The sequence below is a fragment of the Neocloeon triangulifer genome, unplaced genomic scaffold (genome assembly GCF_031216515.1).
Source record: "Neocloeon triangulifer isolate White Clay Creek 2 clone unplaced genomic scaffold, ASM3121651v1 ptg000002l, whole genome shotgun sequence".
Lineage (NCBI taxonomy): Eukaryota > Metazoa > Arthropoda > Insecta > Ephemeroptera > Baetidae > Neocloeon > Neocloeon triangulifer.
Window position 1 is genome coordinate 6,827,244 of NW_026775545.1, and position 16,502 is coordinate 6,843,745.

Below are 16,502 nucleotides of genomic sequence, written 5' to 3' on the forward strand. Positions count from 1 at the left end.
GAGCAGGCGACGCTGCATCATTTTACAACTGTTCTCACGATTACATTAACCTTAGCAAATCCATGTGGACTGAAATTGATGGTGTTTCTTCTGTTTCCATGTTGAAACGTAAAATAGCCAAGGTGCATGAACCTGTGATTGCGCAAGTACATAGCAAAAAGTCACTGCAAACGCCGCCTGGTCTCATTTGTCACTTGCATGCGAGCATTTATATATTTCTCGTCGCTCTACACATGCACTACTATTAACCTATATGAGTATACGGATGTTGTAAAAGCTGCTTTAGTGCACCTGAGAGGAAAACAGGTTAAGCATAGAATCACGCTAATCGCGCAACTTCTACATGAGCAGCAAGATTTTCAAAATTGATCATGCTGACACATGCAAAAATAGTAAAACACAACACTTATAAATAAAATGGGGCTTAATTAATTCAGCATTGAATTTTTAAACAGTTTTAAAACTTCTCAAAATATATTATGAAAAAGCTATAAACAGTTAATGAAATTATATTTGAAAAAACAATTAATTTTGCTTCAATAATCTATAAGTAAAATTAAGTTAGATGAAGAAGGGGCTTAAAAAAAAACATATTTGCTAGATTTGTGGGGAACACAAACTGCTTTGGTGACACATATAGCTAATTAGCATTACTCAGCAGTCTCGTCTTTAATAAATGGTTTTACAATATATGAAGCATGACCACATCAAGGGCGGGCGGGGGTAGAGATGACGGCGCCAATGAATGTCCTACCTTGCTCACCTGATTGAAGATGAGAAAAATATAATCTAAAGGTATCGAACTGATGAGGTCCAAGAAAAACCACGTTCTAAGGTAATGTCTCGCGATTAACTTAGGGTCCAAAATAACTTGCTCTGCGTTGTCTTGTTGCATTATACCTGTGAACATGCACAAAAACACTCCATTAGAAAATTAAAATGTATCATTTAAATAATAACTATTTTTTTTTTAATAATTATTTTTTTGATAAGTTTTAGAGCATCAATTTAATATCATTTGCGTTGGATCAGCACTCCAAAAAATTACTAGCCCTTTATTTTCACTACAGGATTTATCAGGATTAATTATAAATAAATTTTGGTCTTTTCTAGCCCTTGTCATTAAGCAATCACGCCCCACCAATTAAATCTCATCCTACCCATGCCTTTGTTCAAATGACGTGATGATCCCACAGCCCATTATATTTCACCCCTATCCCAGTTAGCAGCTCGGGTGCCTCGTAATTCACCAAAATCCGGACGTAATTTGCCCCAATTTGTGCGTTCATAATTCCAAGATAATTGAATAATTATTATAATTAATTTATATAACGAGCCGGCTGAATTATGAAACGCGCGGATTTTCGCTGCAGCTACGCATGAAGTGGTCAAACCTAATAAATCGTTGGCGGTCTTATAGAGTCGTGCGTACGCAGTCAGCAGAATGCCACTCGAGGGCAGGCACTTGACAGTATAAATCATTAAGGTTTTCACTCTCGCCATCAGCGAGGCCATTTATCACCAACATTGTTGGCCCAACAGCTCACATAATCGCATTTGCATGCTAAGCAAAAAGTTGCTCCGCACAGCGAATGCTTCATTGGCCCCGATATCGTAGCCATTCTCCGTATTCGCTGCTTGCTGTGGCAAAAACAGGAGCCCAAGCCACTCAAGGAAGATGAAATAAAAAATTAAATGGATTAAGTTCTGGCATTGTTAGTGATGGAAATTTAATTTAGGTTATTTTCAGAGCATAATAAATAAATTAATATTGATTGCATTTAAATTACATTATTATTATTATGTTATTATTTTTTCTCTTGAAAGCCAATAAGTTTAATTTTTATTGTTTTTATTGATCCATTTAAATGGAAAATAATAATTAAAATATAAATGACTTTGATTTGTGTGGAATCAATTCTAGTAAATTCCATTTTTCAAAAAAATTTAACTGATGTTTTAAAAAAATTTTTCAAAAACCAAAATATCAACAAAGGAAACTTTGAAAAAAATATAAGATTTAAATGTTACATTGCAACACCATCAACAATGCTTTTCTGACAATTGCTGTTTGACATGACGCAGTGGGAGGACGCCGCTTCCGCCCGCGTCAGATTGACCTTTCTGTGAAAAAATTCTTTGACGTAGGTAGCTGAAGGGTCATCGGCAAATAGATCCATTCCACGCGCTTTGACAGCCAAAGAATGGCTCGAAGATGATAAGTTTGCCAAGGGCGTGGTCTGCGTGCGAATTAACTGCGGAGAATAAAAAAGCTCTCACGGCCAAAATCCAAAATATAAAATAAAAAGAATGGCGATCCGATGTGTAGAAAGAGACTGCTTTGTCGGTTTATTATTTAGCAGGGTTGTGGGAATATTCAGGGACGTCATTAGCAAGCACAAAAGAATTAACTCCACTCGGATGAGCCGCACTCATTTCCCTTTGGGCGGCTTTTCGCGGAAAAAGCGGTGAGGATTATAAGCGTGGCTCGGTTGAAAGTGCGTCTAGAATAAAGTTTAGTCGTGTCGTTGCATTTCATGAAAATAATATATAATCAATAGATTTTTACCCTGACTGGAGGACAATTGAATTTCTCATTCAATTTTCTCCGAGAAAAAGATGAAATTAAATTAGGCCTTGGTGTAGAGAGACTGGCACTCTTGAAAAGGCAAATTTTAACGAGGTCGCTCGTTGCCTTTGCTCCATTCAGCACCGCGTACATAATATTGCAAGCTCTCTCTGGGTATCAGAAATCGCTCAGCCGGCCGCCTTTCAAGCTCAATGTGGCGAAAGGAAGTGTTATTCGTTCCTCGGGGAGGTCGGGAATATGTATAAAAGGCGGCGGTGGTATCATTTCTCTCGGCGCCTTTGATATGTACCTGCTTCAAAAGCAACTTGTGCACACACAAAATGTGCGTGCAAAGTGTACCCACCACCTTCTTGCGCGTGCGGCAATTAGCCGGTCGGGATAATGACGAGCTCTCGTGGCTAATTTCGAGAACGCGAGCACCCGTTGAGTGATGTGCCAAAGAAAGAAAGAAAGACATCATTTTTGCTCGAGGCTCACGTGAATGCTGTAGGCTTATCAACGAGTTTCAACCATAAAAAGAACTGAAAAAGAGCAGCCAATTGGTATATTTTGATTTTATAAAAGAAAAATTGCTATAAAGGCTAATTTTTATTAATTAATAAATACATAATTTATTTAAAATATCATTAAATTACATTTATCAAGAAGAGACAAATAATTCAATGTTCTTTAATAATAATAATAAAAAAATCTTTTCACTTATTTGTTTAGATGTTTAAATTAAAAAAAAAAAAATTATAACCAAAATTTATTTGTATTTTTATAATTTAATTTAATTTTGTATATAAATTAAGAAGCTTTCAAAATTTTTTATTATTTTTGTACTAAGATAAAATATTATTTTTGAAAATTACACAAGTTGTAATTTATAATGTAAATTATCTTTCTCACAACCCTTACAGTTTAGAAGTTCTAAAAAGAATTCTTATTGCTGTGGCTGCTGTGCAAGCATACTAGAGAATGTCTTATTTTGGGTAAAGCGCGAATTAAATTAAGAACGTTCAAAAATTTACGATCAGAATTGAAATCTAAAAATTAAATTTTAATGAACTGGAAATAAATAATATTTTTCAACGTTTGATAAAAACTCGTTACTGGCTATATAACCTATTTGAAAGGCACATAATATTTAATTTCATTGTCATACTCACGACGAAGTTACTGCCCATCTAAGAGCTCTTTGCTTAGTGGCAACGATTAGAAACGACTCTCGGCGCCAGCGAGAGCTCATTTGGCAGCAGCCGTAAATGGTATAGACACTCGCCTCCTCCATTATTTCGCAGCTCGGCAGCGAAATTACTGTTTTGAAAATCACTTTGCGCCGCGTCGAGCAATACCAGCCAGTTTATGGAATGTTTAATGAGCTCATTTGAATATTGCTCAGGTGCTCTTGAATATATTAAGTTTGCACTACGCAGCGCTGTTAGTAGGTTTTGAACAAAAATTAATAACAAGACGGCTGCTTGAAATTAAACTTCGAAAACAATTAGCTTGCCGACGAGCAAGTTTTCATCTCTGAGGCAATCAAATTACAAAGAGAGGTGAAATTGGAGGCACTTGTTGTCTTTCAACTTTAGCACTGCGCGCATTGATTTTTGTATGGAATTCATTTTGATTCAAATCTGTTTGTTTTTTCCTAAACAGAGCAAGCTGTAAATATGGTTTACTTCGACCATCTAAAACTAAAGTATAATATGATAACTAGAATTCATCACTCTAATTTACAATAAAAAAGGACTTAAATTTTTGCATATTTATATTGTATTTTCCAAAACGGATGAAAGATCAACTTTCATTTCAATTAACGTCAACGTTGTTAATTTAAAAAAATAATTTTGCCTGGGGCATTACGAAATACGAAATGAAAAATTGTGAATATGTTTAAAACAGACAAAAGGGGGTAAAAAGCAGTGCGCGATTTCAAACACGCCGATCTAATTGCATTGAACAAAAAGTTCGTTTTGATGAGCGCCTGCCTGACTTTCCACCGCAAAAACTTTTCGCTGACGCACATTTGACGAGGAAACTACTTTTTTGTAATGAAATGAGCTCTCTTGTTAAATCTAATGACGGCAGCCCAGGGCATCGCAGACTTTATACAAGGGAAGGCAATTTTTTCTCTCATTTCATCGGTTGCGGAATTCTTCTGATTGTGCGTGCAGGTTGATTGGACTCACCAGTGCGGAAGTTGACGACGATGTCTATGAGGAAGATGGTGTCTGAGAGACAGTTAAAGGCAATCCACCGCGTGCTAAGATCATCATTGAAGAACGAGATGGCAACTGGCAGGATGATAAGGTTCGCTACCAATAACAGCAGCATACACAGGTCCCAGTAAAATCTGCAAGCAAAAACGAAAATATGGATTAGTGTGAATCGCTGAAACAGTATGTTTTGTTGATATATTTAAAAAAAAGTATTAAAAATTTACAAACTTTAAATTTTTGTTTTTAGTTTTCAATTTTTTAGATTTTAAGACGTAATAAATTTAAATTTTATTATAAAGTATAATAATATAATTATTATATTTACCATTATTTAAACCATATTATTTGTATTTTTTTTGCCAACTAGTAGCTACTAATTTTATTTAATATTTTAATAAAATAATTTTGGGTTACATTATACAATTCAGCGAGTATTGCAAAAGATAACTTTGTTTTGGCGATCTGGCGTACTTTTATTCCTAAAATTAAATTTACAAGTTGCACAATTATTTAAATTAGTTATAAAATCTTACATTTATTTGATATCTAATTGTCATCTCAGTAAAAGGCAGAATATTTCAATTGATTCGTGACATTATCTATGAAATTACTTAATCTACGACATTTAATTTTTCAGCAATTATTTAGTTTTAAGGGAGAATTGGCCTAATTAAAATTTGGTGTAATTCCATCGCAATCTCACTTTAGCTCAAATACTGCTAGCAATTGTAAATAGCACATTTAGAAAAGAAATTATCAAATTTCTAATCACATGGTATCGATGGAACTTATTACATGATTTCTTAATACACACGTGAAGTTTTCATCAATCAGTTTCTGCAAAACAAAAAATAATCATAATTAAATAATATAACTACAAGCTTATGCTGAGGAAACGAATATAATTATTATGTATGCTTGGAAACTTCAGAACAAGTGTATGCAACCTGCACGACACAGCTGCGAACTTTGCAACTTTCAACTTAATTAAGAGTCACGGCGCACCGCGAACTTAGCGCAACAAATAGCAATTACCGTTATTTAAATTTCTAAGTGCGTCTGGAATACGCGTGATTAATTTAGACGACAATCTGCAGAACTTTTTGTTTAGGAAAATTAAAACTTTGAAAGTAGTGATTATAGGGAACTTCCTGTACGCATTGTCTAAAAAGACAATACTGCCCATCAAAATTAATTTAAAAGTTTCTCCTTTTTTTAAGTGTGAAGCATATGATTCAAAATTCCCCTTTTTATCAAAGCGCTTTCAATTTGTTTTTCATAAACCTCATTTAAAAATTTCTTATTGTTAAAAATTTTTACAGTAAAAATTAAATAATTGATATTTTTATTAAAAATAAACAAAAATTATTGGACAGGCTAAGTGTACCAAATTCTTCTCCGCACTAAAAATGTATGTGTAATGCACGCGCAAATATAATTTCCAGACCTTTCGTTTGAACTCCAAGTGTCCGGCTGTTCTATTTCGAAGCGGCGCCCCCACAAAACGCGAGCCTCGGTCAGCAAGTTCTCTCAATTTTTTATGCCCTTCCTGCGGTGCTGCCCTTTGCACATATGTTAAACCGCCAAGCAAAAAGGAAGGAATGGATTCTCTCTCGAGCCGCCACTCGACGTCGTCAGCAAAGAGATAAACCCATGCACGGATAAATATTAAAAGCCAAGCAGAGAGCAACGGAGGCTGCTGCTCACTCAGTACTTTTCAAGAGGACGCCGCCGCCTGCCGCCCAAAGAGCGACTAATAAAACGCTCGGCTGTGTTTTCATCAATTATAATGTGGTGCAGGCGACGGACGCGGCTTGTTTTTGTGCACCACACTTGAGAAGTGCGGAATTTCATTACGACTCTCTGTTTGACAAGTTGGATAAATATAAATAAAATATCTTTTTTTGTCAGAGTTTGAGACTAATGTGCCTAAAATGAATATTGCCCTAAAGGGAAATTTTGGAGATGATATCAATATATTTAGTTATTTATTTGTAATTTAACTCAAATTGAAACTTTTAAAAGTAAATAAAGTTCAATTTTTTGCGTTTATTGAAATCTAATGGTTTTGAAAATTTTCATTAATTATTACTTGCAAAATGTTGTTTGCAGATTTGTTAGAAATTTCAAATTCGTTGGATAAAAGTGATGATATTAATTGCTTTCTACTAATATTCAAAATTAATTAATTAAAATGATTAAATCATAAAATATTTCTGCCTATTACTTTTTTGATAATGTTTTCCTTGTATGGAGTTTTAAAATAAGATATTTAAAACTATTGAAAAGATAGTTATTAGTAGTTAGTAGTGATTGCGCGATTAATAGATCAATAACAATTATTATTATTGCAACTAATTTAATCATGTTGCCACTTTCAACACTCAAGGTATTTCCAAGCAGATCATAAATCCAAAATGGTGCCTCTGAAAAATTTTGAGTTTGACGTTTTAGATTCGCGTGGTCTGATATAAGAGAACAAAAGTCTGTGCGGAGGCAGTAAATCATAGCGAGATGAAAACAATCCGACCCTCCATTATTTCAAAATCTCATTGTTGCGAGTGCAAGGTACATAGACACGCGGAAAACAAAATGGCCTCTGTGGAGAAAATGCCACTATTATTTAAGAGCTCTTTCGCACACAAAATTTCGCGGAGGCGCCTAATCCGCTGGAATTTCTCGGTGTGCATTCGGATAAATTTCCCTGCAAACAATCCGCGCAAAGTTGGTCTTGCACTCGCCCTGCTCTGTCGAGAGAAAGCTAGTCATATTCTGACTTATTCGCCGCCACCCCGCCCAATATTTGCATAAACCCAAAACAAACAGCGCCGCGTGTTTGCTCTGTAACTGTAGATTATTATCATTGTTCCATCAGGCGTCTGGCTAAGCGAGAGGACTGAATGTCACAAATTCCTCCCGCGCGACGAAATTTTTAATGACGACTCTTCTTTTTACTACCGGGCTCGCCCTTTTCGGAATGATTTTATTGCTACCGTCGGTTGTTAAAAGAGGTTTATTGGACTCGCTGCTTTGATAAGGGAGCTTTATCGTGTTTATTCAAATGAACTCCTCTCCAAATTGGCTTATACGGGAAGAAATATGGCACTGGAGGGCTTGAAATTTAACTTCTGCTAAAGGAACAATTATAATTAAAATTTTATTCTAAGAGATTTACCAAGAATTAACATTGTAAGGTAGCTTTTGTTGAAAATTTGAGTAAATTTTATGCAAGGAGAAATTTTTTGGTCATGTTTTCATTGGAATGATTTACTTAAGTAATTATTATTGTTATAATATTTCATAATTCAATTTTTTTTTGAATTCAACCAAAATATACAATCACTTGATTGAAAACGATAACTTTTTATTGATAAGCGATAGCCCCGCATCAAACAGAAAAAATTTAACCCACAAGTTGGTTGAGGTTTGAGTGAAAGCAACGCGTCCCTGAGGCGACGGTGACGAAACGGTGCGTTCGTCGCTTCCATTCGCCCCCGTGGCCCGCGATCAATTGCGAGAGGAGCGGGTTGCATCTGGGCGCAGAAGCCATTCAGGAAGTAGATTTATGATGATGAGGTGCATGCATCCTCTCACTCTCAACGTCGCCCTCTCGAGATAGGCTTCAGGAGAAGGAAAGTTCCCCTCGGCCCAATCAAAGAATGGGAGAGAGAAAAACACAAAAATTTCACCCATTTAAAATAGATGGAAAAAAATATTATTTGTAACCCTATGAAATCAAATTTGAAAGAATTAATTTAAATGTTGCATCAAAATGAATAGATAAATTTGTAATTAATTAAAAAACTTAGGCAAATTTTGTAAATTAAAATGAATATTGTGTAAAGATAACCCTTTTACAACTATTTAGCCAGTCTCGCATATTCTTCTCAACGACTCATCGGTTAGTCGGTCTGTCGGACAGAATTTGGCACGGTGCCAAACACACAGACGTACATGCAGAGCAATGTAGGTCAAACACGGCAGCACTCGCGAGCGTACGTAATTCATGCACCCTCTTGCAGCCCCCGCTTCACCTGCCTTATTTGCCCTCTCTCGCGCGTTCACCATTCAGCGCGGATTTAATAAAAGTCTCAATTGTTATCAGCATCCATTTTTACAGGCCATAAAGATTCAATCGCGCTGAATGAATTTTTCACCCCGACGGTGGAAAAAAATCGCTCGGTATGCAGAATGAGACTTATAGAGAAGAGATGCATTTTCCTTGGGATTTACAATTGAAAAAAAAGAGGCCATCTTTTTTGTAATTTCCCTTTTTAGATTAACCAGAAGGAGAGTTCCTGAAGAGGTAGAATTTTTTTGTATTCTAATTCACTTATTTGTTCTGGAGTTTCATTCACTAGCAGATGCAAAAAAGATCTTTTCAAATGTTTGCAAAAAAAATTACAATAGAATTAGGTCAAGTACTGCCGATGCCATTGATAAGACGGAGAGCGGGAATTATTATAACTATTTTTTTTCATCAAGGATTTTCTTAACAACGTTTTTCACAATTTTCTGCTTTTTATTTTGCCCTGTGCGTGTCAATAAGTACACAAAAATTGAAGATTGATAAGGAAAAACACGGCGAGAAAAATAAAAAAGAGAAAAAAAACTAAAAGGCTAAATTTTCTATTCTATTCAATTATAACGTTTCATTTTTATTTAAAAAAGATAATAGCAACATAATAAATATGTTTAAGGAAGATCTAATCAATAGAAACATTTCAAACCTTGTTTCCATCCAGTCAAAGTTAAGTCAATTTTAAAACAATTTTTATTTTCAAGACCTTCCTTATAGAAATAAAAGGCAAGGGAGCTTTATAAAAGAGGATTAATTTTCCACGAGGAAAGTATGGAAGTTAGCGTGAATGAGTGAATTCACACTTGGGAGCAAAAAATCTTGCAATTCCTATTCTTGGCCGTTATCAGGGAATCAAAGATGGGGATATCGAGCCGGCAAAATGTCATCAGCCGCTTCTTAATGAGCTTAGAGCCTAATATCTTGCATGACACAAAGGCGCTCTCTAATCTAACGCGCGCTCTCCTCATTCAGTCATGGATCACTAATCTTTACGAGTGGCTGCCGAGCCTTGCACTGCAACTGTGTAATATTTAATGCTGGCAAGCACAATGGTTGGAAAAAAAATGGGTGTACATTCATGTTCTCCAAGCGTAATTTCTGACGACGAAGACGTTATCGTTATTAATTGGGCTTTGCGAATCTTAATTATGCAATTAGCGCCAAGCTTAGTGAGCTCTTTTATGATTTTCAGCGCTGTCGTGCACACTGAGGCAAAAACTGGGTCGCGAAGGCTCACAGTAATGATCATATCAAACATCAGTTGTTGGAATGGAAATAAAAGCAGGGAAAAGTACAGACCGAGTGCTGAATAATCTCATTTACAAGGATGAAATAATTTTTAAAAATTGAGATGATTATAATAAGAAGTTTTTTTAATCAATAAGTAAATAAAATAAATATTTTCCTTTCCTTACAGAGTTTCGAGGAAACAATGATTTTCTTTTTACATTTTTTCCTTATTACCTAGAGTCAATAATTCTGTATAATTCATGGAAATACAGTCCATCAAATTATTCTCAAGCAATCAAATCTTGAAATCGCATCTGCATCTAATTGATTGGCCAAAAAAATGGAAATACCGAGAAGCAGGCAGTAGGAAACACAATTGGCCGAAAAGGGCTCATTACGCATGGGAAATAGGACTACTTGAGAGTTGTACATGCGAGCGGGAACAAGCGTCATTATAGCAGGATAAAGGCAAAAAGATATTATGCGGGTCACGCGGAATGCAAAGAAGCAAAGTCTTGACCCGGCCTGGAGCAAGAGAGGATGCCGTGAAAATAAAATAACGATCAATCAACTGTTTTATTGCCCCGAGACGCGCATCTTTCCTTATTCGAGTACGGACGCCGCCGTACAATTTTTATTATATTTCTAGACTCTCTTCCTCGGGCAGAGAGGAAATTGAATTTTTGCAAATTAATTTCCTGCAGCTTTTGTGAGTGCGTCATGTTTATTGCGAAAGAGGATACACTCCCTCTCTTGTATTCTTTTGTCTCGGCACAAATTTGATTTTGTCTCGGGACGGAAAGTTAATATTACGTTGGTGGTTTTCTCGGCCGTAAATAATAATTCCGCGTCAAGTCATCAGGAACGAACTGATGTGGCAGAAATTAAATTCTACAAAAGCCAGCCGTTGTTATTGTTTTTTAGGTTTCAAATGTTTATAGCTCAGTACATAAGGAGTTGAACTTTTCCCAATACATTGCACGAAAATCCGATGGTAATATTCTTTTCTATTTGTTTCAACATTGCGGGAGAGCAAGGGTTGATCGATTTTCCTTTGACGTCAGACAGCATTTGGCTGCCGCGTGCGTTGACATTCAAATGGAAAATTATTATTGCTAGTCTTAAACAGTTCATGTCCAAGTCCTTTGAGAAATCGCAAGCTTTTTTCGCCGATTTCTTGCCAAAAAGACAAGAGACAATTTCGTTTCTCTTTTGTATTGGTGGAGCGGAAATAAATAAGGTTAAACGGCTCCGGCCGTTTTTCCTTCCTCATCACATTTGTGCACGCGCTGGTTGCGAGACATGGAATTTTGCGAGAGGAAACAAGTAGATTATGAGGAGAGCCTGTCCGTGTACGTAATGCTGTAACAAGGCTCCCTTTGGTAACGGCACAAAGACATTTTTGGCGTAATCCCCAGCAGCAATTCAACTCGTGTCTCTTTGCAGTGAGTGAAATTCTATTGGTCTTCTATGCACCCTCCGATATGCTCCGATATTTCTGACAGCAACTAACATGCAAAGTGCAGATCTGCAGGATTGAGCACGTTTGAAAGGACAACACCGAGCTAATTAAATACATTATTATTTAAAATTGTAAATATAAAAATAAAGTTTTTGTAAAATATAATTCTATGTTATCATATATTATAATATTTTATTTAATTTTTATAAATTTTTATTTTAGATTTGAAAATTTTAATATAATTATTTTTTATCGAATCATGGAAAGTATTACTTTTTAATATTTTTTTGAACACTTGACAATTTTTTGGTGGGACAAAAAATTTCATAATAATAATAAAATGAAACGGTAACAATATTAATTGGTGAATAATTAAGAAATTTCGTTAGTAGTGGGTTACTTGATTGCATGGATCTATGATTAAAATGTATTAGAAATATTGAAGCTAATAAATTACAAAAAAATTCATAATTTTCTAAATAAACCAAGATTAAGTTTCCACCCAGTTTAGCGAATCAGAAATTTAACGCTTTAATAAATGGAAATTTACGGGAAATTTAAATTAGATATGCAGAGCAATAATTGAATCATTAAAACAAAAACAATGCAGCAAATCACTAGTCTTTACTATCGAAAATTGATATTTATGTTCACTAACTGATTATGATAATAATTTTGTTAAATAAGTTACAGTTGGTTTGCAATAAAATTGTGTAGCTTCACGGTTTGTAGCAGGGTCATTTGAGACAAGACAAAATTCATCCCTCTCGTCCTTTTTGCCACTGCCGAGTCCCAAATGGCCGCTAATGAGAGGACAAGCGAAAGTGAAACTTGAAGGGGGCGAAGATCAAAGTTGTTCTTTATGCAAACACCTCGGTGCACGGGTAATTTTATTTGCCCCTCCACCGAGAAAGCAAACACTGCGAGGCTCTTTTGCCATTCCCTCAGATGTGAAAGGGAGAGACAAAGCGCGAGTTATGAGAGTAGAGATCCACGTGTGTGTATGCAACCCGCCCAGCCGCAACCCCTAGCTGTTGACAAAATTTAGAGCACCGCGCCCAGAGGATTGTTTTCTTTCCGTTTGCCAGCGGCGCTGCTGGGAAAAATATGTGTTATGCAAGAGAAAATAAACAGCCGGGTGATGAGTTAGTGAGTGAGCGCGCGCACCAGTGTGTTTTGTTACCGGTGGGAACCATTGTTGTCGTTATTGTTCTGTTTGTTTGTTGTTTGTTGGCGGGGAGCCGGTGGTTTCGGGTCGGAGGCAAAAAGTTAATTCACTCTCCAGCGAGGCCCAGTTTCCCGAATTCGCTTTGACCACTTGACTGACAGCTCTGGTCGAGAGGGAATTTCCCGAAGGGACGATTTGAATGATTCGCTCACTCAATGGCAGCCGCTGAGGGCCCTTCAATAATCAAAATAGGAAAAAATGTCAATTCGTTTTCCATTCAATCGAGTATATTTACAAAACAATGTTTCATTCAGCGAAAAGTGTTCCCTTGATAGTAAAAAATTTCAATTAAAATATGGAAAAATTTGAAATTCTTTCGAACCTCCACTAAATTGAAATGAATCCATAAGGTTGTTAAATAGTGATTTAACTTATTGATTTTATGCCACCAATTTAATTGAAGGATCTATCATGAACTTTTTTTTTAATCATTTTAATGAATAGAATATTGAAAGAAAAGATCAGTTCACGGAAGTCACACAAGGAGTTAAGTGCAATTGTAAAACTCAAATTTGAAATTATATTATTATGTCTCATAGTTAAAAATTAAATATAAAAAAGTATTATTAAGGATCATTTTTATACAGCTCGCCATCAACCAATTTGAATTTAAATTTTGATCTGACTCTAAAAGTGATTGTGAAAATTTGAATTTATTGCAATTTACATAGTAAATTTTTCTTTTTTGTCTCATTTAAATTGACCCGAGCTAAAAGTTGTAATTGAGTCTTGCTGGTGGTGCAATTTGCGCACATTGCCTGCATCTTGCACCGGAGGCCGTCGGTGACAGTGAAGGAACATGTCGTTAACTGTAATTGGCGCACGGAATCTGGCTCTGATGGTCTGTTTTTGCAGCCGTGCGGACGTCATGCTGCTTTTTGCGCGTCAAGGTAAATTATTGCAATCGCGGGTGCCATCAGGAAACGAGACTCGCGCATTTAATTCTGTGCCATATTGTGTGCCGAAAGGGAATCGGCAAAAACTTTGTAGAGTTTGTGCAGCGAAAAGTAACTCGGAATTATGACGTTTGGCCAATTTGCAATTTTCAGCTTGGACGGACGAGTCGTTGTGAATTAGGAATGACTCGAAATTGCTTTTCAAATAGAGTGTAATTAGCGTGAGAGTACATACGGTGTGGATATTGATTAACCGTGCTCGGTGCACACAGAGCATTATTCCGGCCGCGTGCGCCAGCGTTTGATCAATTAAGCAGGGCCGCTTTTCGATTTATTCATGACAAAGTCGCATTTTTTTATGCATGAGAAACAACGAAACGGCCACCAACTTTGGCCATTAATTAAAATTGACCGTGCAACTACAGTGCATGCGAGGAGGAATTCATTCTCGCGTGCCGCCTATCTGACGTGTGCCATCGCCCGCGCGCGCGTCGATAGTCACTGACATGTGCTGGAAATGCGAGCGTAGACGGATTCAAATCGGACAGGGTAAATATTTGGGCGAGTAAATTTTGTTTATTCACAAAACGTTGGTTAGTACTGCAAAGCGTAGATATTTTCCAGTATTACGTTTTATTCACTGTTAAATTAAGTGTGCTTTCAAAAAGTTTTTAACATAAAATTATTGATGCATACATATGTATATTTTTTTATTTATTTTCACTAAATATTTATTTTGCACCATGTTATAAAAAAGTAGAATAATAATTCGAAATTTAAATTGTAAAATTTCCAGATTTTCTTTGGAGGCTAAAATTAAAGACAAAATAGAGTCCTGTAATACAATTATTAATCCAGAGTTCACGTTCACACAATTGTGGGCGTGTCAAATGGAATGGCAAGACACGCCAGTCGTACTCGGCTGCACCGCAACCGGTGTGTTGCATCAAGCCGCAGGTCAAAGTGCAGCTGGGGCGCCAAATCAAGGGGCACACATTGCGTTTTGCTATAGACATAGAAGTGGCCGGTCGATTTACATGTGCTAATGCCAGATGTCCACATGACAAAGCAAGGAGACCAAACGGAAAACGGGGCTGCATCACGTGCGATTATCAAGGCCTTGCATGCAATGCCCGCTCAATTTGCGGCGCCGCTTTTGTGCGAATCCGGCAGGAGACACACAGTCGGTTTAATTTGCAAACAAGCGACGAACTGTCTCATTACCTGCACTATGCCGTTCGCATTGAATTAGCAGAGACGGTGCAATTAGTGTCGAGATCAAAAGGCAAGTAGTAGCGCTTTAAGCTTGGAAAGTTATCCTTGCTGCGCTGCACACATCTAAAGCACTCAACCATACAACTTTGCTGATCAAAGTATTTCACATGGTTATTTATTTAGTCGGAAAAAAGCTAAAGATCAAAACATTACACACGTTCTTTCCGATTTCTAAATCGACTAAAAATTGTGAAGGTTTACACGCAAATAATAAAATTAGCACTCATTTAAACCCATTCTTAATAATTTTTTCAATTTTTGTGAGTAGCTGCGAGCCTTCTAGAAGAACTTTGTTTTGTATAAGTTGAATTTAAGAAAAAATTAGATGCTAATTGTAAGTGAATTTAACATTTTAATAGTCAATTTATTAAATTTTTATCAAACAAATAATAATTATATTTTTTTTATCAGTCTCAAGTTAATGATCAAATAATTATTACCTAATACACTATACACTAAATGTAATGAAGACATAATTACAAACTTTTATATAGAATAAAATGAGTAAAATTTAATTATCACTTGGGAGTTGGGAGAAACGTTAAAGAGGAAAATTTTGAAGAGGAAGAGAAACTTCAATTTAAGGGAAATGCGTGTTCACGCCCTCAAAGGGTAGAGAAGTGTAGTGCATAGTTATAGAGAGGTAGAAACTGCGCGGCTGGATCATTATAATTCACAGACCGCCGCCTTCAAAGGCATAATTTCGCGCTCTCAAACGTGCGCCGAGGATTGAAGGGTGCTCGCATACAAACGCACACATTTATTATGTGTTTCAAAAAGAGACATACATAGCCGGGAAACTTGGGCGTCGAGACACCTGTACACTTTGACAGCCGTGCTCTGATGGACAGCTCTCTCACAGAGCGAGAGACATTGATTATCTTGCGAGATAAACTGGCACAAGCAGAACTGGGCTGACAACTTTTATTATTGCCGGCTGTAATCAGAGGAAATAAAAGGGAGAGAAAGAAGTGGCGCTGGGCGACAGTCGCAGACGTCTTATTTCGAGATTTAGACCCGGAATAATGGATGTGCCAATCAAATTTATGTCGGGCGGAAGAGGGCGAAGGAAGATTTACTTTGTTTGCTTTTTCCCCGGCCGTTTCTCTTCTCTCAAGCCAATAAATTGGGTATTAAATCTGACGTGTTGTTTCAACCTTCTAAAAATAAAACTTACAGTATCAGTTCTGATCAATCATTGAGAAGGGGAAGTATAACAGCATTAAAAGTTTTTTGAGGGGGAAATTTGCACTTGATTAAAATCAGTTAAAAAAAACTATTTTATTATCATAATGCTGTGTTCTCAAACCCAACTCATTAGAATAAGCAAAAGCAAATAATTGAAGATTATAAAAAATATCAGCATGTGCAAACTATGTATTTAAATTGTAAAATAGTTTTTCAGATTCTCCATCATTGACATGCACATGCTATTAATCTTTAATTCAAAATTATTATTAGAAGATTTGAAAATATAATAATCAATTGTTTAAGATGGCCTCTTATTAAAAGACATTTTCGTTAAAATTTATT

The 16,502-nt window shown here is 36.2% G+C and overlaps 1 protein-coding gene across 7 annotated transcripts in view; it reads right to left on the reverse strand.

The window, feature by feature from the left end:
• Positions 1-16,502, reverse strand: part of LOC132205475 (potassium/sodium hyperpolarization-activated cyclic nucleotide-gated channel 4) — a 136,489-nt gene that overhangs the window by 18,886 nt on the left and 101,101 nt on the right. For 4 of the 7 annotated variants that reach the window (XM_059634539.1, XM_059634537.1, XM_059634534.1 and 1 more), the window contains exons 4-5: positions 4,768-4,931; positions 755-900 (exon numbers count right to left, since the gene is read on the reverse strand). In XM_059634539.1, the coding sequence (XP_059490522.1) occupies positions 755-900; positions 4,768-4,931 (310 nt within the window). The remainder of the gene's footprint in view (positions 1-754; positions 901-4,767; positions 4,932-16,502) is intronic. The other 3 variants (XM_059634540.1, XM_059634538.1, XM_059634535.1) reach the window with 1 other exon arrangement.